Source organism: Lissotriton helveticus, chromosome 3_1, assembly GCF_964261635.1.
Source record: "Lissotriton helveticus chromosome 3_1, aLisHel1.1, whole genome shotgun sequence".
Lineage (NCBI taxonomy): Eukaryota > Metazoa > Chordata > Amphibia > Caudata > Salamandridae > Lissotriton > Lissotriton helveticus.
Window position 1 is genome coordinate 227,843,797 of NC_136061.1, and position 22,965 is coordinate 227,866,761.

At 43.8% G+C, this 22,965-nt stretch overlaps 1 protein-coding gene across 2 annotated transcripts in view; it reads left to right on the forward strand.

Moving 5' to 3' along the window:
- ANKFY1 (ankyrin repeat and FYVE domain containing 1) overlaps positions 1-22,965 on the forward strand; it is a 677,352-nt gene that overhangs the window by 307,890 nt on the left and 346,497 nt on the right. For both annotated transcript variants that reach the window (XM_078679681.1, XM_078679682.1), the window contains exons 10-11: positions 2,825-3,024; positions 9,745-9,842. In XM_078679681.1, coding sequence (XP_078535807.1) covers positions 2,825-3,024; positions 9,745-9,842 — 298 coding nt within the window. The remainder of the gene's footprint in view (positions 1-2,824; positions 3,025-9,744; positions 9,843-22,965) is intronic.

The window sequence follows — 22,965 nt, forward strand, 5'->3', positions numbered from 1 at the left end:
ACTCAGAGTCCTATAAGGGTTCGCCAGCATGAGAGTTTGGTCCCACCCCAATAATTTATTTGCAGCATGCCACACTTGGACCCAGTGTTTGGTGGCCTGGTGAAGGAGTGACGTTTGGGCTTCGAGTAGAGCGCCGTCTTATAATACCCTACCGGTAGGAGCCACCTATCCATGGCTTATCCCAGAACGTCCGGGTGGCCATAAGTGCGGTGGTTAATAGCCGCAAGGTGAGTTACCCAATAGTATTTTTTGATATCGGGGAGACTAATTCCCCCGTCGCACCAATTCAGTGTGAGTTTGGCTAAAGATATACGGGGCTTCCCGTCCCATAGTAAGTCCAGTTGCAGGCCCTCGATTTCTTTAAAGTACGACGCTGGAACAGGGTCCAGGGAGTTCTGTTGTGCGTATGGAAGGGGTGGCAGGGACATCATTTTAAAGAGGGCTGCTTTACCGAGAAGTGAGAGCGGGAGTGTTTTCCAGCTGGCAATATTGCGTTTCAATCTTTGCAGTGGAGGAAAAAGGTTGCGAAGGAAATGGAGTGTCTGATCCAGGGAAACAAAAATACCCAGGTAAGTAAAGCCAGTCGTGTTGATCTGGATGGGGCAGCCCTGTGGCGGGACAGGCGGGGTCGCCTTTGAGGACGTATAGGAGGGACTTCTTCCAGTTAATGGAAAACCCAGAGTATCTCCCAAATATCGCCAGGATGTCCAGAACTGCAATGAGTGATGCCTTCGGGGAGGCTAAATACAGAAGTAGATCGTCTGCGTATAGAGAAATACGGTCCTCCCATTCGAGGGACCAACGCAGACCTTGTGTCACTAGGTCTTTGCGGATCCATGCAACAAGCGGCTCCAGTGCAAGGGCGAGAGGGCATCCCTGGTGGGTCCCTTGACCCAGGCCAAACATGTCAGATTTCTTATTGTTAACAACGACCTGTGGCAGGGGTTCCGAATATAGGAGCCGCACCCACTGAGTGAAGCCCTGGCCAAATCACAGTTTTGCAAGGACTGCGAAAAGATACAGTCATTCAATAGTATCGAATGCCATGGTCGCATCCAATGATACGATTATTGCTGCTTCCTGAATCGTGGATGCTCTCCCCAACACCCCGTTTACCCTGCTCAGGTTCAAGGCGGTGTTTCGGTGCGTCATGAACCCTGACTGATCAGGGTGGACCAAGCTGCCGATCACCTTAATAAGGCGATTTGCTAGGAGCTTGGCGAGGATTTTGGGCTCTGCATCGAGTAGGGAAATTGGCCTATAAGAGGCACAGTCGTCTACGGTTGCCCTCCGTATGGATAGTGACTAATGTGGCAACTCTTTGATCCATTTGCAGGATACCCAGGTCCCTACTTTCTTTGAACATGCCCAGCAGATATGGGGCTATTTTATCGGGTTTAAGTATGCACAGCTCAATGCGGATGCCATTGGGGCCAAGAGCTTTTCCTGAGTGCAATGACCTAATGGCTTGTGCTATCTCGTCATTCGTCAACTCCCCTTCCAGAAAGTGACAGTTGTCCTCTGACAGGGATGGAGCTCTATATCTTGTAGTAGAGACTGGGAGTCCTCTTCGGGGAATAGCGCAGCGCTGCAGTATACAGCGCTATAGTGAGTTGCAAATTGGTTTACGATGTCTTGTGGGTCAGTCAGGGATTTACCATCCGCGCCTGTGAGCTCCAGCACCAGCCTACTAGCCCATTCCTTCTTGTCGAGCCATGTGATTAACTTACCTGCTTTGTCTCCCAGATCGTATATTCTACCCTGCTTTTCCCTCCCCAGACTTTTAGCCCTGTCCAAGGTCAATGCTTTGTAATAGTCTTGTTTAATTTGCAGTGTGTGGAGTTTTTTGTGCGTTAGCCCCCACTCACTGCACTATGCTTCTGCCACGACAGCTTCACTGCAGGGCTCTTAGCGGACTCCTGTAGGACGGCTCCGGCTGGCCTCCGCACGCCTCGATAGCCCCAAGGTGGGTATAATAGGTCTTCAGGGGCCCCTGCGCACACTCCCGGTAGATCTCGCAGCGATGTAGCCGGACAGGCTCTGCTGTTGTACGGGACTGTCCTCGGGATGCAGGCACAGTTCCACCCACTCACACCTTTTGCGCCTGCGGTTTCCGCCCTTCAGCCAGTTAGCCCTGCGACCAGCCTCACTGCAGGGCTATGGGTGCCTCCATCTTGCACTCTCACCATCGGGCTCCGTCCCAGCGATTATTGGCGATATGATCCTGTGGCTTCAGTATGCAATGTCACCTCTTTGAACCGGATGTCCCGCCGGGCCGGTCAGTCATTTTTGCCACCTAGATGCAGCCGATTTCAAGCAGATAATTGGCGGATTGTAGATCAGCCGGGCAGAGCTGCACTGCAGCACACCAATCTTGCCATGCACCCTCTAGCACCCCAGACCTATATAGATATTTGATGTGTGTTTACAAACTTATTTCCCTGTGCTTTACAGGTACTTAATGTAATTGCAGTGTCTGGTGCCACCTCAGTATTCTTAGACTTGTGTTCCTGTGCCCAGAGTTGCAATTCATGTAGCAATAAGAATGGGATCTACATATTATTTGTAGTTGAGCTAGTAAAATTAGTATAAGTCATAAAGAACTGCCAGCAGTTTTTTTTATGGGAATAAGATTATGTGATCAAATGTAATATTATGCATTACATTGTGTGATTGGACATAGACTTAAAATAAAATTGTATGACCCTTTGTACATTGACCCTGTTTATTTGAACCTTAGCAGGGTGAATTGCTGATGTTTCAACAACGAAAATATATACAGCCTACATATATGATTTACCAATTCATTATTCATTTGTGTTAGACTAGATTTAGAACTGAAGGATCATGAAGGAAGCACGGCTCTGTGGCTTGCAGTTCAGTATATCACAGTATCTTCTGACCAGTCTGTGAACCCCTTTGACGATGTCCCTGTAGTGAATGGAACCTCTTTTGATGAGAATAGCTTTGCAGCAAGACTTATCAAACGGGGCAGCAACACAGATGCACCTGACACAGTAACAGGTAAACTTGAGGTTTGTATTCATGTTAAGGCACATGATTTGCATGTTGTGATTACAGCGTAAATGGTACACTTGCGTTAATTTGCTTTTTCCAAGGTACAAATGCAAAATAAAAACCACTTCATATAGTTCTCTATAATCAGCTGGTTCTCATGATGTCTTACTGAATGAAAATAATGTTGAGTCCTCCTTCTGCAATACCCACACAGCGACTACCATCTAGAGCAAGTTTGGCAGAATGAACCCGTTGATAGTCTAGGTATTGTCATCCAGGGTTGTAGTTCTTGGTTTTCAGAGTATCCACCATTGACCTTTTCTACTGCATCTCACTGATTAACCTTGCTGACTGGACCTCATCTAGAAGTTTGCTCATGGTTTGTTACAAACTATGCCTCGTGTGCTTGGAAGACTGCATCAATAGTCCATGTAGTGTTGCTGGTAATAGCACACTGAACTTTAACATCCTGTTTAATAAAGTACTATTATAATTTCACTTTGTCAAGGTGGGATTCTGATGCGAGTCTTTAGTTACCAAGAAATTTCAGGCTTTTAATGTAATGTAAGGTGCACTTGTATAGCGCGGCTGTCACCCAAAGGGTATCCTGGCGCTTAGATTACTAAGCAGCGAGAAACGGACAGAGAAGGCACGGTCTACTCTCTAGGGAACAGCCTGTTTTTCAGTTCCTTCCTGGAGCAGGACAAGGTGTTCAATTGTCTAAGCTCCAGGGGAAGTGCGTTCCAGAGTCTAGATGCCGTGAAGCTAAAGGTTCTGCCTCCCATTCGCACTTTCTTAACATGGGGAACACAGACCAAATATGCAGAGGATGAGCGTAGGGATCTATCAGGTGAGTACCATACAAATTTCCTTTGAAGTACCTTAGGCCCGATTTTGTGTACTGCCCTATAGACAATACAAAGTGCCTTAAATTGTACCCTTTGTACAACAGGCAACCAGTGTAGATTCATAATGGCCAAAGAGGACAAGGCTCCCCTTGGCCGGTTTAGTGCTAACTTTGCCGCCATTTTCTGCACTCTCTGTAATTTCTTGATCAGAGAGGCTGGGGCGCCCAAAAGCAGTGCATTACAATAGTCTATTCTGCTTAAGACGATGCTCCGAACCACTTGAGATCTAGTGGCAGTGGGCAGAAACTGAAGAATCTTACACAAGGCTCGAAGTAGGGACAGACAGGTGTACACTGTTTTATTCACCTGGGAGTCCAGCTGGAGATTGCTGTCCATCAGTACTCCTAAATTGCGCACTGTATTAGTGGGCATTAAGGAGTTATTAGCCGGGCCAGGCCAGAAGTCTGTTGGAAGGGGATGCTGAATACGACCTGCCGTACAGCACAAGACTTCTGCTTTTTCCTCATTAAATTGTAAGGAATTCATTTTCAGCCAATCTGCCGTTTGATGCAAACAGTTATGGAACTTTTTCAGTGACACTGCATTGTTGCCCTCAAAATTGAAGACAAGCTGAGTGTCATCCGCATAATTGATGACATTGATTCCAAACGATTTTATTAAGACAATGAGAGGGCGAATGTATAAATGAAACAGGATAGGGCGGATCGCCGAGCTCTGAGGTACCCCCTGTTTAACATCTCTGTATTGAGAGAAAAAAAGGCGGCAGAGTCACTACCTGCTGCCTATTGGAGAGATAGGAATGTTTCCAGTCTCGTGCCTTGCCCACAACGCCCAGTTCCTCCAGGATCCGGTGGTTACCGGTGTCGAACGCGGCCGATACGTCAAGTAGCACTAAAAAGGCTGTCTGACCACTGTCGGCCCGCATTCTCATGTCATCCAGGAATGCCACCAAGGCAGTCACGGTCCCATGTGCGGGGCGAAACCCAAATTGGACTTCGTCCAGCAGCTGGTTATCCTCAACATACTTTGAGAGGGATTTGGTTACTACCCTTTCTAGAATCTTAATAGGGTAAGGTAATAGGGTAAGGTAACAAGGAAATGGGTCTATAGTGGAGTGGTGTGGCTCACTGGTTAGAGGCGGCAGACCCGGAAGCAGAGGACGGCCCGGGACCAGGGTTCAATTCCCGACGCGGCAGGGTCGTGGACCAGGGTCAGCGGACTCGATAATTCTCGCCTCGGTGCCTACTCTAACCAGGGATCACACTCGGCAACTCTGGGCATTAGCTTGCCTCATCTCCACAACGGCCCCCCACATACGCGGGGATGCCAGGTTTCACCTTGGAGATACCCAGTAGGGACCATCTCACAGGGAAAGCCAGGACGGGTTCCCCAGCGGTCTACAGCGCAGAGATACTCCTTCGGGAGTCGATTCTAGCGCTTTAGAAACCCGCAATTAAATTAAATTAAATAGTTGGAGGGACTATGGGGATCCAGTGTGGCCTTTTTTAATAAACGAGAGACCACTGCCTTTTTCCAGCAGTCCTGAACTACAGCTGTGGCTAGGGATTGACTGCAGATATGATATAAAAGCGGGAAGAGTTCACCTCCAAACAACCTCCAAAACTTATGAGGGAGTGGGTCTCTAGGGGAACCTGAGGAAACACCAGCAGCAATTACATGAAAATAGTCTCGTGAGGGCAAAGGGAAGTGGTCCAGAACTGTCATGTGTTCCTTATCAATTATACCATTGCTTAATGAGGTAACGTTATCTGTATGTAGGTACCCATCCTCATCAGCCGGGGATTTAAGTCTTGTTAAAATTTTACTGATTTTTTTTCTTCGAAAAAAAATTCCCAGGTTATCAGACAATTCTTGTGAAGCCGCGATAGTAGACTTGGCACAGTCGGGTTAGACAGTCCTCTAAGCTAAATAAAGTTTGTGATTTGTTAGAGGAGTGAAGAATAATCTCCTCAAGGCCTATTAATGCTTTATAGGTGTGGAGCAGATTTTACTTAAATGGCTTGCAAGCTCAAATGAAATAGGACAGTGCTTAAGGTTAAACTCTTTTGCATTAGTAGATATAAAGCATTTTTGTAATTATTACTTTATATTAAATTTTAATTTTGTATTGAAACTGAACGTCCCCTTCAAGAAATTTTCTTTGACAGTCACAAATATCTGAAAATCTCTACTTAGGTATGGGTTCTCGAGACACATTTTCATATATATAAATAATTTTCGTTTTTTTAAAATGATTTCATAATGAATGCATGCCCCATGAGCAGATTCATAGTTTAACACTGTCAAATGCTTTTAGCTGAAAGCTAACTTGAATTTTGCTTCAAGAATAGATAAGCGAGCAGGACAATTTCTCAAGTTAACATTCATCTTTTCAAGGGACAATGGAAGTAGGGAAAATAGGAGCTTTATTGTCTCAGAATGTATAGCAGCATTAGGTAAGCAGTTAATTTTAGTGTTTGGAGCAATGATTCTTAGACTCAAATCTTCCTTATTTAGCCTCTTTTTAGGTCACGTCTGAGCCAGCGCTTGCGATGCTCTGGCGATACATTTAGTGAGGGGGCTTTAAAAAGCTGACCACAGCTTTTTGGGTGGCATAGAGCGTGCGGTTACGCGCACAGTTAAGAGCAGAGGCGCCATCTGGCTTTCCTCTCGGTCTGTCAAGTGCACACACCATGCTCCGCCTACCTGCTTGCTTACGCTTCAATGCCCCTCCCCCTCCCTCATCACAGAGTGCGTCTCGCGGGTCTTGTTTTTTTCTTAGCTTAGCCTCCTCACTTAACCTCTCAATCTCCCTGTACCGTTACCCACACCACCTCACCCCTCCCACAACAATGCATGCCCGGAAACGTCACTTTTGGCATTTTGAAGGACCTGCCGTTCATTGCATGTTCTAGCTGCAAGCTTTCATCTCAAACACTCTGGGAGCTTATTTTGCAAGCACTGTGCATTTTCACACCTCCCCCAGTTCTTTCTGTGCACACATTTTTCAAACGACTAGCCCCAGGTTGCTCGCAGTCAGACGCATAATTTCACTTTGTCTGCAGAGGGGAGAATGCAGTGCCGTAGAAAGGTTATGCTAGATGATCCAATTCTCCCGCTCTCCCCCGCATTGACTTAATTGGGGTGCAGTTTACCCTTGTACCCCCAAATCCGGTACTACTGCACAGTCTACACCAATGATAGCTACACTCATGCTAGAAAGCTAATCTCACTTCCGAGCTGGTGCTGCAGAACCCCACGGAGTTCGAGTGAAATGTCACCGTCAGGTGCTACTCTAAACCCTGCTATCCTAGTGCCAAAACCACCTGCAAATTCTTTGTTGGCTGTGGTGTCTAGCCTGTAAGAACAGTTGCAGATGTTTTGTGCACGGACGCCTGTCAAACCAATGAGATGGAGACTCGAAAAGAAAGTCTGAATTTCTTATTTCTTGAGATTCTGTGATAGTCTTTCCTGTGCATTAGAGATTCAGTTGATCTTTTCCTGGGCGAGGAGAGCGGACATTTTAATCCGGTGTGCAAGCAATGGCAGACAGTGAAAGCATCTGTTGAAGCAGCAATTTTTCAGCCCTCATCCACAATAAATGGGCTCATTAGGATTTGGTTTAACCTCTTTGCAGACTTATTGCATATGGCTCAAAGAGAACATTGTAGAGAAAAAGATATTCACTATAGACCATTTCATCAGTTCTACACAATGCTAGGCGGACTCTCAGTTCATGGCTGTAGCTACAGCACAACTTTGAAGCATTTCTAAAGGTTGAAAGTCACATTGTGATCCTGATCACCAACAAAAAATTCAAATTTGCCTTTCTAGAACTTTTATCGTGAGTGCTTGGTTATGAGGCTGTCCTCAAGATTGAGACTCACTTGGGAGTCTTGATCACCGACATAAAATTCAGAATTTCACTTGCTGTGGAGTTCCTTCACATAAGTACATTCTGGAAGATGAAGATTGAAGCTTAAAGTGTATAATTAGTAGACCTGGTGAAGAAAAAAATAGTTTCTCATTGTTCTGGATAAGAGTATCTAGGATTGCAGAATATTAAATAAAGATAGATAAGTGCTAGATATTCTAAAAAATAAGTACACACTTCAGACATTGGAGCCATAGCACAATATCCAATCTAGAACATCAAAATATTTCTACTAAACTAGCTGGTTCAGGAAGTTCACCATTTAATTCAGAAACAGGTGGTGGGAAAGGCGTGACACCCACCTGTTAAACAAGTAGAGATGCTCAGTGATGGAAATTCAAGTTGCTTCTCTTCCCACAAAAACCTTTAATTGGGTTTAGGGATATATATATACTTATAGTGCAATTATTATTAAACACCAATGCTTTTGGATATCAGGAAGATACCCTCCTATGTATGGTCCCTGTGTTGGAGTGAACTCTGGACAGTTTAAACAAACAATCTCCAACAGTCCCTTCTGTGAGCCGACCTCCTCAACAAAAAGATTGCTGCATTTCTCAAATATTAATAGGGCTTTAAAATATTTTTTGACAGGACTAACAAAAGAAGCAAGACTGAACGGTATTTGCAGATTAAGTTGATCTTCTCTTGTTTTACTATCTTCAAAGAAGTTACCAGCCGTAAATAGGACATTGTGCATGTGCTAGTTATGAAAAGGCTAGCTGTCAAGCACAAAAAGGCCCATTCCACAAACATACTGTGGCTCTCACAATCCATTAACTGAGTTGCCACTTGGAGATCAGGTAACACCTTTACCAAACATTATTACGGTGTCTCTAAACACCATGACCAACACATTGATAGGTCAACCCTTCCTAACTTGTTTGCCTGATGTATCACTGTTTGGTTTGAGTTGAGGATGGAACTTTCTTAATAATTCTGTTGTTTATGAATATCATTGAAGATCCTACTATGGAAATAAGAAAGCTTCTTACTAGTAAAATTGTTTTTCCATCACGGATAACTAAGTTGAATTATTAAACAGCCCATATTAGAAGTGAAGCATAGCGTTAATTAGATCATTATTGATATCCTTCCATCAAAACGAACTGGCTAATTAACATTGTTCTGTAGCAGTCTAGGTTGAGCTCCCGGAGAGGAGCAGCCTTAAACTTTTCAAATAAAAGGGAAATGCATTTGTGCACCTTTTCCTACATTCTATTTTGTTTTAAATGTAATATTAACATACGTTTTCAGTCAAATATATTTTACAGTGCTAAACTTTAATCATAATTGGCTGTGTTTAAAAATAGGCCTTTGTATCAGCATGTATTCAAAAATGTTGTCTTGCAAATATGCTCTAGGTTCCTGCACATAGGTGAAGAATGCCGGAAAGCTTCTTAAATCAACAAATAGACTCAGTGGTGGAAAACTAGGATTTGTAGGAGACTTTTCCTTGTTTTATCCAAGACAAAAATCCGTGGTAGCGCCAAGGTGTTGAAAATAGGATGCCAGTATGTCTTATTTCTAGCTGTGAAGTTTAATACATTGTTCAGTTTAAAGATGTAGTCATAATCTTCATTGATATTTCGTGTGCAAGGCTGTTATATAATAATATTTTGCAAAAAAAGTTGGACAGAAAATACCAGACTACTTCCTAATATCAACATTATAAGTTATAAAATATTGATTGAATGGAGCACTAGTATTCACATTTTTAAACATCTGTAATTGGAGAGCCCCTTTGTACATGAAACTATTGAAACATTTAACAATTTTGAGCTGTTTCATCTTAAAATGCTCTGTTGACGTTTTAGTTTATATGGCATGAAGTATTAGTCTTAACATGATATTTATAGAATGTACAGAGCATGCATACTTTGTTCTTGCATAGTGATGTGTGTTATCACATTTTCTCCATAGGAAATTGTCTTCTTCAGAGGGCTGCTGGGGCAGGAAATGAGGCAGCTTCACTCTTTCTGGCAACCCATGGAGCAACGGTCAATCACAGAAACAAATGGGTAAGGATAAAGGATGTGAACGTTTGGCAAAACTAAAGCGTCCCAAATTGCATGCACAAGTGTGCGTGTGTTCTAGGCAAAATAACTTATTACACTAGAAATGACATTAACATTGTCCGGTGATATATAGCAAGAGAATCAAATCGTCAGCAAACACTAAATGATAAAAACCCGAAAAAATACAAGATATAAAAAACAATTTTTTTTTGTGAAAACTTTTTATTTTTCCTTTGTCAATAACTTGAGCTGATTTTGTACATAATAAATCTGTACATCTCCACTTTTCAACAATATATAGTTCCACATATAGTACATACACTTTGTTCTTCCAAGTAATCACAGTTTTAATTAGACTCCGTCCCTCCATCACCCAAAAAACAAATTTTCAATTTATTCCACAGAGTTTAAAAATTAGTTCATACAAAAAAACAAAATCAGCATTTCATGATTACACTTCAGAAAACAAAGTTGACGCTGCGTTTCGGTGATTCACAAAGATGTTCACCTTCTTCAGGACAGTTTTCTCACATTGCAATTAGGTTACGCCTACTGTCAGTTTAGCTTCAGGCCAATGTAGGCAGGATAAAATGGAGATAGAATTTCATAGAGATATCACCCAAGGTTAATACCAGTGAGTGAGAGACTCAAAGTTTGGAGACCTTCGTTGGAGCCTCCGTATAATATAATAAAAAGACTAATTAAAGCATCACAAGGAACCTTTAATTTGGTGTACTTGTGAGTCGCAACTGGATAACGACTGAGCCTAGGACCTCCCCATAGGTTTGCTCTTCTAGATCCAAGAATCTGGTCTTAGAGTGTAATATACTTGCTGCGCAGGTTATAGGTTCTTCATAGACCTTCGTGATACAAAACGGCCTCCCTGCGTCCAACGTGGTCTCTTCCTGTTGCGGAACTATTATTATTATATTATTATTATTATTATTATTCATGAAACAGTGAACAACAAAATAGCGTTTTTGATAACTTTTCTCCAGATTTATTGCACTTTAAGAAAAAGTGATTTGTGTTTCTTTGCATACAATTTAGTACTCAATCCTATATTCTGGCAAGGCGGACTGTTATGTAATTCTATTGTCCAATTTGAGCAGCTGTCACAAAACTTGTTAACCAGCCACATTGTTTTAGCATTTCCTAAAGTTTAGACTGTTTCTTTTAATACTCCCAGGCCTTTCTGTCCTCCTAGACCCGTTGTGAGGGCCAGCTAAATTACACATCTCACTCACAGATCCAATGCATTTTTAAAATATGGGCGGGTAGTGTGTTGTATTTTATTTCAAAATGCTATAGTGCGCTGGCAAGTTGTCTTCTCACCTGTTAATCTTTGAATGAAAGGTTCTTGGTGCAAAAAATTATGATGAGAATACTGTCAGAAAATGATGTCTGGCAGCAGGCCAGGCTATAAAATGCTATGATTTCTTCAGACTGTATGTTACATTGTGTTTGAATTTCATGATTGCCGGGGCACAGACCCTTATATTGTATGTGACCAGGTAGTCCAAAGGACGACTCAGTTGCTGGTAAAAAGTTGCTTAAAGAGTCATATTTTCTGGTCTTTTCTTTTTTTTAAATTCTTGTATCGGCATTTAAATTGAATGTTGGAACCTGGAAATGCATAGTTATATTTTCAAATCGTTAGTAGTCTCAATGAGATTCATATTTAATCATTTGGCTGGCTCAGTTGGGTCCCTTAAGTTAAACATCGACAATCTATTTATCTGAAATGGAGTGATATGCTGCTGGCGTTCCAAAATAAGCACAATTCTTCAGGATGAAAAAATAATTGAAAGCAGAATAGCCATCATAAGCATAGACCTTAAATAGTATAGCATTAAAAAAAGTAACTTGGTGCTATTTACTTGAGAGGAAGGAAATAACAATAGGATCCCTGAACAGGACCCAGTATTCATGTTGTTGAAACAACATAAGAAGACAGAATCGATAGGGCAAAAAATATAAGTAACAAATCTACAGCATTATAGCCCTGAGATATTCTTGTTTACACAAATAACATGTTTATGGCTGCAGTCTCCACATTCATGCAAGCATGGCAGAGGAGAATTCAACAGTGACTGCTCAGTCTACTACCAATATTCCAATCCTACTTTTCTTTGTGAAAGAGGTCTAGATTTTAGGAGTAAGAGGAGAAATATATTTAAATTGGGACTGGGCGCAAAGAGAAGAAGGGAAGACCAAATGACTTTGAGAAGAAAAGCAATATCGGAGGAAAGAGAATAGAATTGAACGAGACATGAAAGACAGGAAGCCAAACTTATGTTTCAATGATGTATGATACATGAGAACCAGAAGTAGAGGTTGGACATACCTGAAGCCAATTTGGAGAAACAACATGTGGATACAGGCCGGTAGTAGAGTCCGCAGGAGGCAAATAGCATTGTGCATAGAAGTGCATACAAGTAATCAAAGCAAGTAATAACCGTGAGAAACAGTCGAGTTTTGCTAGATGAAGGAAAGAGTGGAATCAAAGAGGATGCAGATTTTAGGCTGAAAAGGAAATCGTGAGACAGAAGAGAGGATTCAAGATGAAGTAAGATGGGAAAGTGATTTGTGGGTAAGCTGCAGGAAAATAGAGAATTTAAGTTTTGCAAGGGTTTATGTTCAGAGCGAGCATGGGAAGACGTATCAGCTTTCAGCTTTAATAGCTGAAAGATAGGAAGAGGTGTTCTGAAGTGTGGGGTGAAGGAGTTTAATAATTTAGTGATCAGCATAAGGTGAAAGAAGGCAATGGTATCAAAGTTGGAATGGTATAGCATAGAATTGTCAAGTTTTGGCGATATTCTTAGCCTGGTCTGTGGAAAGCTATGGAGCGTTACACATCAATTTGAATATAATCTCTAGTTTTTTTAAAGTCTGGTGGGATTATTTCAATGTTAAAGTGACCATTGAACAGTGTGCTTCTTTTAACCAAGCATTGTATCCCAGTCTCACACAGAGTTTCACAACTCTCCTCCTAAAGTATATTATGGGTTTCAAAACTGTGTTTCGGATCAATTCTGTTTATTACCAGTCCCCACATAAAGGACACAGCATGCCGCCTACAACCCGTCCAGCCGGAGAATGACTGGCTTCTCGGGGGATGTCCAGGCTTCCCTCATAGACATGCCCTTTGATGGCACTTATCTTTTTGGAGACAACGCAGAATAGGGGCTCAAGCTTTTTAAGGATTCTCATTCTACAGTCCGATCCTCAGGCCTCTCTGCGGACCCACGTCCACCCCAATCTGCCTTTCACGGCTTCTGAAGGGGCTGCCACCGGTGCCAATTCCAGCCCAGCCATCGCATAGGCTCCCCAGCCTCTGCGTGGTCCCACAGGTTTCGTTGGTTGGGTGGCCAGTGGTCCAGTCAGTCTGCCCCAACCGCCACTGCCACAACCTCCAAACCCTCTTAGTCTGACCCTTTACCACCATGGGCATCCAGTCGGCTGCAGGATTCGCCATCACCTGTCCCGCTGACCGTTCATAACATTGGATAGGTGGGTTTTGCAGATCATCCAAAGGGGCTACTTTCTTCCCTTTGAGACTACGGCACCCCCCATACCACAATCTCATGATCTTCTGACAGGGGATCATCTGACTCTGTGAGGAGGTCACAGCTCTCCTGGCCAATGGAGCCATAGAGAGGGTTCCGGGGTGTGAAGTAGACTGGTGGTTATTCCAGCTGTTTTCTCTTTTCCAAAAAAGGACAAGGGCCTTCGTCCTATCCTCGCTGTCCAAACTCTCAATCTCTTCCTCAAGAAGAAGACATTCAAAATGCTCACGTTTGCTCACATCTTGTCTGCCTTTGAGACTGGATAGTAGTATTAGAATTGCAGTATGCTCATTTTCACATACCCATCCTGCCTTTCCCATCGGCGCTATCTGCGGTTTACTGTAGGCCACAAAAATTTTTAGGTAAACATGCTCTCTTTTAGCCTAACCAGCGCCCATCTGGTGTTAACCAAGGTGAGGGCGGTGGTTGCAGCTCATTTGCGGAGATCTGGGGTGCCTGCCTTCCCCTATCTTGATGACAGGCTCTTGAAGGCGTGCTTGTCCTAGGCTGTCGTCTCCCACCTCCAGCCTACGGCAAAACCCCTGCACTCACTGGGGTTCACAATTAAAGTGCCCAAGTCAAACCTGACTCCCTCTGAAACGCTCCCTTTTATCGGAGCTGTTCTAGATAAAGTGCAGTTTCGGGCTTATCCTCCTGAGTGGCGAGTCCAGGATATTCGGTCTATGATACCAATATTTCAGCCACGCTCTTGTGTTTCGGAGAGGCTGACTATGAGACTGCTAAGCCTCATGGCCCGCTCTGTCCTGCTGGTGACACATGCCAGCTGGCATATACGGGCTCTCCAGTGGGACCTGAAGTTCCAGTGGGCGCAGCATCAAGTGAATTTCCTAGACATGGTCCAAATCTCTGAAGGAACTGCGACCGATCTGCAGTGGTGGATAACGAACACTGAATGGATAAGAGGCAGACCCCTCTATCTTCCCCAACCAGATCTCACAGTAGTGACAGATGAGTCACTTTTGGGATGGGGCGGATATGTGGGAGAAGTAGAGATCAGAAGACGCTGGTCTCTGGCGGAATCCGGGCTCCGCCTCAACCCGAGTGATCCGACTGGCATCTACAGCCTTTCTCCCCTCCATCAGGGGCAGGCTAGTGCAAGTGTTCACGGACAACACCACTACCATGTGGTAATGCGACAAACAGGGTGGAAGGGGTAGTTGACCCTTTGTCAAGAGGCGCTGGGCCTCTGGATGTGGCTGGAACTCCAGGGCGTTTCCTTGGTGGTTCAACATCTGTCCTGTTCTCTGAACACCATAGCGAAGAAACTCAACTGAAGATGTCTAGCGGATCACAAATGGCTTCTCCATCCGGAAGTGGTGCGAGGTCTCTTTCAGCAGTAGGAAGCGCCTTGGTTAAATCTGTTTGCCAATGCCGAGAGCACGCAGTGCCAGTTGTGGTGTGCGCTGAAGTTTCAAAGCGGCACGCACTCGGATGCTTTTTGCCTCTAGTGTATCACAGGTCTCCTGTACTCCTTCCTGCCCATACCAATTCCTTCCAATAGTTTTCAAGGCGATCAAAAACGACCGGGCCGAAGTCATCCTTGTGGCTCCGGACTGCTCATGTAGATTTTGGTATCCCAAGCTACTGAGCATGGACATCGATCCTCCAATCTGGCTGTCCCTTCGGGAGGATCTTCTGTTGCAGCAGCATGGGAGGGTTCTCCACCCAAACATGTGCACTCTCCGCCTTTTTGCGTGGAGATTGAGCAGAGACAGATGACAGCTTTTCACCTTCCTTCCGAAGTCTGTAACGTTATCTTGGCATCAGGCGTCCCGGTACCGAGATGGTGTATGCCTGCCGTTGGAAGAAATTTGTAGGATGTTGTGAAAAAAAACTGTTGATCCCCTTTCTGCCCCTCTTTCTGAGGTTCTGCCTTTTGTCTTGTCTCTTGCCCAGCAGGGCTCCTCCCTGGACACTGTTAAAGGCTATCTATCTGCCATTTCTGCCTTCTTGAGGTTGCCTGATCAACCTTCTTTGTACAAGTCCTCTATTGTACATAGGTTCCTTAAGGGTCTTACTTCTCTCTTCTCACCTTCACCATTCATTATGCCTCAGTGGGACCTTAATTTGGATTTGATTTTTTTTGTGTGCTCTTTTCGAGCCTCTATACAATTGTCCCCTCAAGCTTCTTACCTTGAAAACATCCTTGCTTGTAGCGATTACATCTGCCTGCGGAGTGAGTGAGCTGAAGGCCTTATCATCTAAGCCACCTTACTTCTCAGTCTATCCTGACAAAGTTGTGCTTTGCACTCTGGCCCCCTTTCTGCCGACAGTTATCACTCCTTTTCATGTAGGCATATTCATCACCTTGCCTACTTTTTTCGCTCCTCCACATCCCTCTAAAGAAGAGGAGCAACTCCACCATCTAGACCCAACAAGAGCATTGTCTTTCTACCTTGATCGCACAAAAGAGTTCCGGGTGGACGATCAACTCTGCGTACGGTGTGTTGATGCGAAGAAAGGTTGGGCAGTGCAGAAGTGGTACATCTCCAGATGGGTTGTACTCTGCATCAAAATCTGCTATGCACTGGCCAAGAAGCAACCTCATGTTGGTTTGCCTGCTCATTCCAACAGAGCTAAAGCGCTCACCACTGCGTTAGCATGCAGAGTTCCGGTCCTAGATATCTGCCAGCAAACAACGTGGCCTTGCTGAACATGTTCACCAAAGATTACTGTCTGGACAGTCGGGTCCGCAGGCATGGGCACTTTGCCCATTCGGTCCTGCCTGACTTTCTTGTTTGAAATTGGTTTGCAGACTCTCCTCCGGGGATCGTATTGCTTGGTTATCCATTCTAAGGTAAGGAATCTGCAGCTAGAAGTCTCTATTAGATGAACAACTTACCTTCGGTAATGCCTTATCTAGTATAGACTATGGTAATGCCTTATCTAGTATAGACTATATCTAGCTGCAGATTCCTTGCATACCCGCCTATCCTCCCCGCTCTGTCTCTTTCTAGGGACAGGGATGATCCCTTGCAGGGCCCTAGCTTTGACTCGCCAGTAAAGTGTTCTTCATTGCTCCGCGCTTCTGGTGTGGGAAGTCATGAAAAGAAACTGACGTCAGCGTGCCTGGCTGGCGCCTAAAGGTACTGCAACTTCACTTCCGGCATTGACGATGGTGAATACGGCTGTGGAGCTGATCGACTCTACCTACCGACACACATGGGTACTGCTCATGAAAACTCGTCTGGATCCAGTCTGCCGCCTGGGGGAAACTCTAAGATAAGGAATCTGCATCTAAATAGAGTGTCTACCAGATAAGGCGTTACTGAATGTAAGTAAATTGTTTGTTAAAATTCAAAAGTTGATGTTAAACTGAATTTTTTTTATTCTCACGCAAAACTTCATTAATGGGGCAAGTAAATTGGCTGAAAGCTAGACTATCCTTTAAAGAGTGGTACTTGTACTAGATAAGGGAGACTGCCCTGCCCTGTGTGACTCTTGCACAATGTAGGTTAGTCTGTGTTGCGAGATGCAAGTCTTCAACCTGAGTGAAACTGTGCTCTGTACTCTGTTTTACATTTATTCTATATACAGTATTCTGTACTACAGCTCTCCACTGGACAGATCAAAGCTGTGTTCACTTCAACTACAAAACCACCCTGACCCACAACCGTCCACAACCTATTCCCCGGAGAAACTGGAACAAAATCACCTCCGACCAACTCCTCACATCACTCAACCAAAACCCTCCCACCCTCTCAATGGACCGAAACCAAGCGCCACCAACCTCAGGCAATGGATTACCCACAGTGCTGACGAATTAGCACCCCTGAAAAAGCACCAGATGAAATCAGCCAGCAAAAAGGCTCCCTGGTTCAATGACGAACTTAAAAAATCCAAGAAGCTATGCCGCACCCTGGAGAAGATATGGAGAAAAAACCCAACCTCCGACAACATGGCCTCCCTCAAGACAACCACCCGCAAACACCACCAACTGATTCGTTCCGCCAAGAAATCAGCACTCAAGGATCGTCTCGACAACAACACCCATAACAGCAAGGAACTCTTCAACATCGTCAAAGAATTCACCAACCCCACCGCAGCATCTAACGACATCACTCCCTCCCAAGACCTCTGCGACGCATTATCCTCCTTCTTCTACAACAAAATTGCCGACATCCACAACAGCTTCGAGAACACTCCCAGCGATCAACCCGCCCCACCCCCCTCAGCTCCTACTCCGCCAACTAACAACCTCAGCGCCTGGAACCCAATCACCACTGAAGACACCATTCGCCTCATGAACTCAATCCACTCTGGCTCGCCTACAGACCCCTGCCCCCACCACATCTTCAACAAAGCTGACTCCATCATCGCACCCCATCTCCGTGATGTCATCAACTGCTCGTTCAACTCTGCCACCTTTCCAGAAAGCTGGAAACACGCCGAACTCAGCGCCCTTCTGAAGAAACCCTCAGCAGACCCCTCTGAACTTAAAAACTACCGACCCATATCCCTCCTCCCATTCCCGGCCAAAGTCATCGAGAAAGCCGTCAACAGCCAGCTTGCCGCCTTCCTTGAATCCAACAACTCCCTTGATCCATCCCAATCAGGCTTTCGAGCCAAACACAGCACCGAAACCGCCCTCATTGCAGCGACCGCCGACATCCGAACACTCCTGGACAACGGAGAAACAGTGGCCCTCATTCTACTCGACCTATCCGCCGCTTTCAACACAGTCTGCCACAGCACCCTTATACATCGCCTCAGCAACATAGGCATACAAGGAAAAGCCTTGAACTGGATCATCTCATTCCTCGCTGGGAGAACTCAAAGAGTCCGACTTCCCCCATTCTACTCAGAGGCCACCGAAGTCATCTGCGGCGTACCTCAAGGATCCTCACTCAGTCCCACCCTCTTCAACGTCTACATGAGTCCTCTTGCCTCCATCGCACGTCAACACAACCTCAACATCATCTCTTATGCCGACGACACCCAATTAATCCTTTCCCTCACCAAAGACCCCAACACCGCTAAAACCAATCTTCACGAAGGCATGAAAGAAGTAGCCGAATGGATGAAACATAGCCGCCTAAAACTCAACTCAGACAAAACGGAGGTGCTCATCCTAGGATCTTCCCCCTCAGCTTGGGACGACTCTTGGTGGCCTTCCGCTCTGGGCACAGCACCCACACCCACAGACCATGCACGTAACCTTGGCTTCATCCTAGACTCCTCTCTCTCGATGTCCAGACAAGTCAACGCAGTCCCGTCCTCCTGCTTCAACGTACTTCGCATTCTCAAAAAGATCTTCCGCTGGATCCCCCTCGAAACAAGAAAGACTGTCACCCACGCACTGGTCGCGAGTCGTCTGGATTATGGTAACACACTATACGCTGGAATCGCAGCAAAATTACAGAAAAAACTCCAGCGCATCCAAAACGCGTCAGCGAGACTCATATTAGACATCCCTCGCCAAGATCATATCACCGGACATCTAAAAGACCTCCACTGGCTTCCCGTCAACAAAAGAATTACTTTCCGCCTTCTCACCCACGCACACAAAGCCCTCTACAATCTAGGATCCGAATGCCTCAACACTCGACTGTCCTTCTACAAACCCACCCGCCAACTAAGATCGTCCAATCAAGCCCTCGCCGCAGTCCCGCGCATCCGTAAATCCACCATGGGTGGCAGATCCTTCTCCTTCCTGGCCGCCAAGACCTGGAACTCTCTCCCCACCCACCTCCGCCTTACTCAGAACCACATCTCCTTCAGAAAAGAACTTAAAACCTGGCTATTCGACAAATAACGACCCCTCCCCTAGCGCCTTTGAGACCCTCTGGGTGAGTAGTGCGCTATACAAATGACCGAACTTGAAATTGAACTGGAACTGTTTGGCGATTCACATTCAAGGTGTAAAACAGTGCTCTAAGGTGTGTGGCTTGCACGTCATGAGGGAGACTGCTTCAAAATGTGCCCCTCATGCTTAATAGCTGCGGTTGTGTAACTTGCACACATAAAGGAGGCTGTACATGTGACATAAAGTAAATGTAAAATGTATATCTCCTTAAAAGGTAATACATTTGCATGATCTCATGAGAGGAGGCTCCTGTTATGCTTTTTATTATTGCTGTAATTAAGAACCTGCTGGTTAAAGAGCAAACAAGTGTTTATTAGACTCCTTGGGAAGAAAACAACAACCAGTAGCAACAAAGCAACTTTGACCAGTCCCAAAGAGTAAGCACCTAACTGTATTCTGCTGCAAAATTCAGCTCCTCTTTTCTTGCTGCTGCGTGCAAGGTAAGGGCTCTATGCTCTTCTATTTTTGGCTTTGCTTACATAATCATTTAGTGTCCTTTTTCAATTAAATATAATCACATGGTGATTTTTGTTCCATGTGTTTTTGCACACGTTTTTGATGAGAATAATTTTTCACTCTGCTGCCTTTGGTGTTTTGCATGAGATATGCTTCTCCTAATGGCAAGCTGTCTTACTAGTCTTGACTACAGGCTACTTTTAGGATTGAATATTTGTGTACTACACCAATACTTCAAGTGGGCTTTAGCTCAGGCTTTGCTCACATTATTTTCCCATCTCTTTAGCTTGCTTCTTAGTCAATGGCTTTCCTAACTCCATTTGAGTTTATCTTTCCTGTGGACTATAGCTTTTTTTTTTTTTAATGGATGACTTGTATCCTTCCACAACTTACATTCAGTGAATTCCTTTTCCAATAGCATATCTGGCGGTACTGCTCACATCAGTTGAATAGAGGCGTCTTTTTTAAAGTAAAGTACCTGGTTGTTGCAGCACTAGGGCTGAGATGAAAGCTCAAGCAAATTGCATTACTGGACTTTGTGCTGTAGTGCATTGTCCCAGGGACTACTCCTATCTGTTGAGCAGCCATTAGTTGTTTACAGGTGATCAGTGTATACAGACACAAACCACATTTTCACACGTATGGTTGCTATATCTCCTTTCTTTACCTTGTCCCCAGCCCGCTGACAGTTCCCTCTTTTCTGCTTGTAATCGTCTTCCTTTTGCCCTACGATCAGCTAAAAAAAAGTACTGACATTTGATATTGTGCATTCTTTATGGATTTTCAATTTTGAAGGGGAGGAATAGGCACAAGAATTGGCTTTTGTGCACTATTTTTTATAGGTGTTCCCACATTTGTAGTCCGCCAAGGATTCACTAGTGAAAAGTATTAGAGGAAAATATCGAAAGTGCTGGATATTCCACATAATTCGCAACCCTGATTCATGCAGAAACTTCTGGTTCTGGTGGAACCACTCTGATGTAAGAATGAGGCTAAGAGCCATTGTCGCTGCACCCTACACATGTAATCTACCAACGGCTTTGTAGCCCTCTATGCTCTTATGTTTCCAGCCCTGCCTAATATGAAATACTGTACATGTGCTTGTGCTAAATGACACAGCATTTAATGATTGAGCAGTAATATATCATATTCTAGTTTGTGTGGTGCATATAGTCTGTTCTAAGCAGCCGTTTAAGGCTTTTTGCAATAGATGTATTGTTCAGACTTGAAAGAGGTGTATTATCACATTTGAAAAACTGTTTGCCCGATATACAGAATAAAGCAGTTATCGCATAGAAGGTGGAAACAGGAGTGGTACTAAGGGCAAGTATGAATCCCTGTGGTGAAAAATAAAGGACTCGTTTGCGTCTTTGTTTTCAATAAGCAGGTCTGGAAATCTCCTGTTTCTAACTTGGCAATCTGTCCAGTGGAACTACTGTCCTTACCATTTATTTTATTTTGTATTATTATTATCATTTTATTTCTCATCGGGATAAAGACACACAAACCAAACAGCAAATAACAAATTATGTTATATGCGCTTCATATTTAGGTCTAACATTAAGGGTATCAGAGTACTCCTCTGATACCCTTAATGTTAGACCTAAACATGAAGCGCACAGATCATTATGCCATTCTACGGCCACTATCCTTTTGGGTGAGGCTCTGGTGCACACCTGAGCTATTAGACTATAGAAATGGACTACAAGAAATAATGAGATTGGATTTGCTTAATACCAATGTTTGGTTAAAACATGTGCGCAGTTGGTTAAACAGAATTGGGTTGACTCAGTTTTGGGAAGATGGCTTAAGTTTGACAGAAAGCTCAAAATAATTGCTGAAAACAACTTTTTGGGGCTATATTACACATAGCTCGATCAACGAGCGTACTGGCGGAGCGTTGATAAGTAATTTTCTTGATTTTAAGGATATTCCCTGCTTCGAGGACTTCCTAGATGAGGTCCAACCACCCTTGGCTAAAAGTTTATACATGAAATTTAGGTATGGAATGTTGAAAACCAATTTAACTCTAGTCAGGTGGTCCAGGACAAGTGAAGCAAGGTCCAGTGTGTCAAAATTGTATAAAAGAGGATGAACAACACATCCTCTTTTTCTGTCCAGCTTACGAGATAGCCAGGAAAAAATGGATAAAGCCGCTGTGCAACATCTTAGGATTGCAATCATGCAAAGAGGCGTTGAGGATTATTAAGTCGGATACTAGACAAGTGATCGTATTTGGTGTTAGTAGATTCTTACTCGCAATAAGTTTTGTACGCAATAAGAAGGGTTTAAATCTATAAAAGCAATTTGAATCTAATGTGCTGTACTCTGATCCTATCAATTGGCTTGTATAGACTTATGAATTTTTTAGGGAATAGTATTTTAGAAATGGTGAAAGTAAATTTTATAAATTCCTTTTTTTAATTAAATTATAGGTTTTATTGATGATTTCCTAGCCGCACCAATAGCATCTGTAAAATCATTCGCTCCTCTATATACAAAACGAACTATGTATTGTTACTTATAAAATGTATCATGTATTGTTGTTTTATGCATCTTTTATGGCTCAAATTGTGCCAAAATAAAGATTATTATATATATGTATAACAAATTACATACTATATAAATTATAAATCGCAGAAAAGAATTCTCTCAAGAAATTATCCAATTACCATAAATCAAAATCAAACACAAAAACCGATTTCAAATTAAGCTTAACAAAAAAGAGAGGATTATTAACGATCGCAGTGATTGTGAGATTTTATTACACAATAGCACGTACATAAGACCACAGGAGGCAGTGACGGTCGGGGATTGATGAGAACGAACACTTCTGCTTTGTCCTATGTGTGTAATTAGCTGGTGCGTTAGATCTTTAAGTCTGAGCTTCGATGTAGTCACTATACAAACTCCCCAAAAATTTCGGGCGGCTTCTAGGAGAGAGCAGCTCGCTATATGCTTCTGTTTGCGTATTACAAAACACCATATCTCTAGACCATGAACAATGCATAGCTACTACTCTTTTCGCGACCAGTAGTCCCATGTCGAACAGGGGTCTAAGTTTTTTCCTCAATTTTTTAGAATAGCCCAATATGGCCAATAGCGGGTCAGGGCTTATCGTTTCTTTAGTGATATCGATTAGTTTAGCGATATCGCTTAGTTTAGCAAACACTTGTAACCAGAAGCTAGCAATAGGGGGACAAAGCCATGCCAAATGTAAGAAATCTGCTTCACTCACTCCACATCTCTACCAGTTATTTGTTTTGCGCAATTC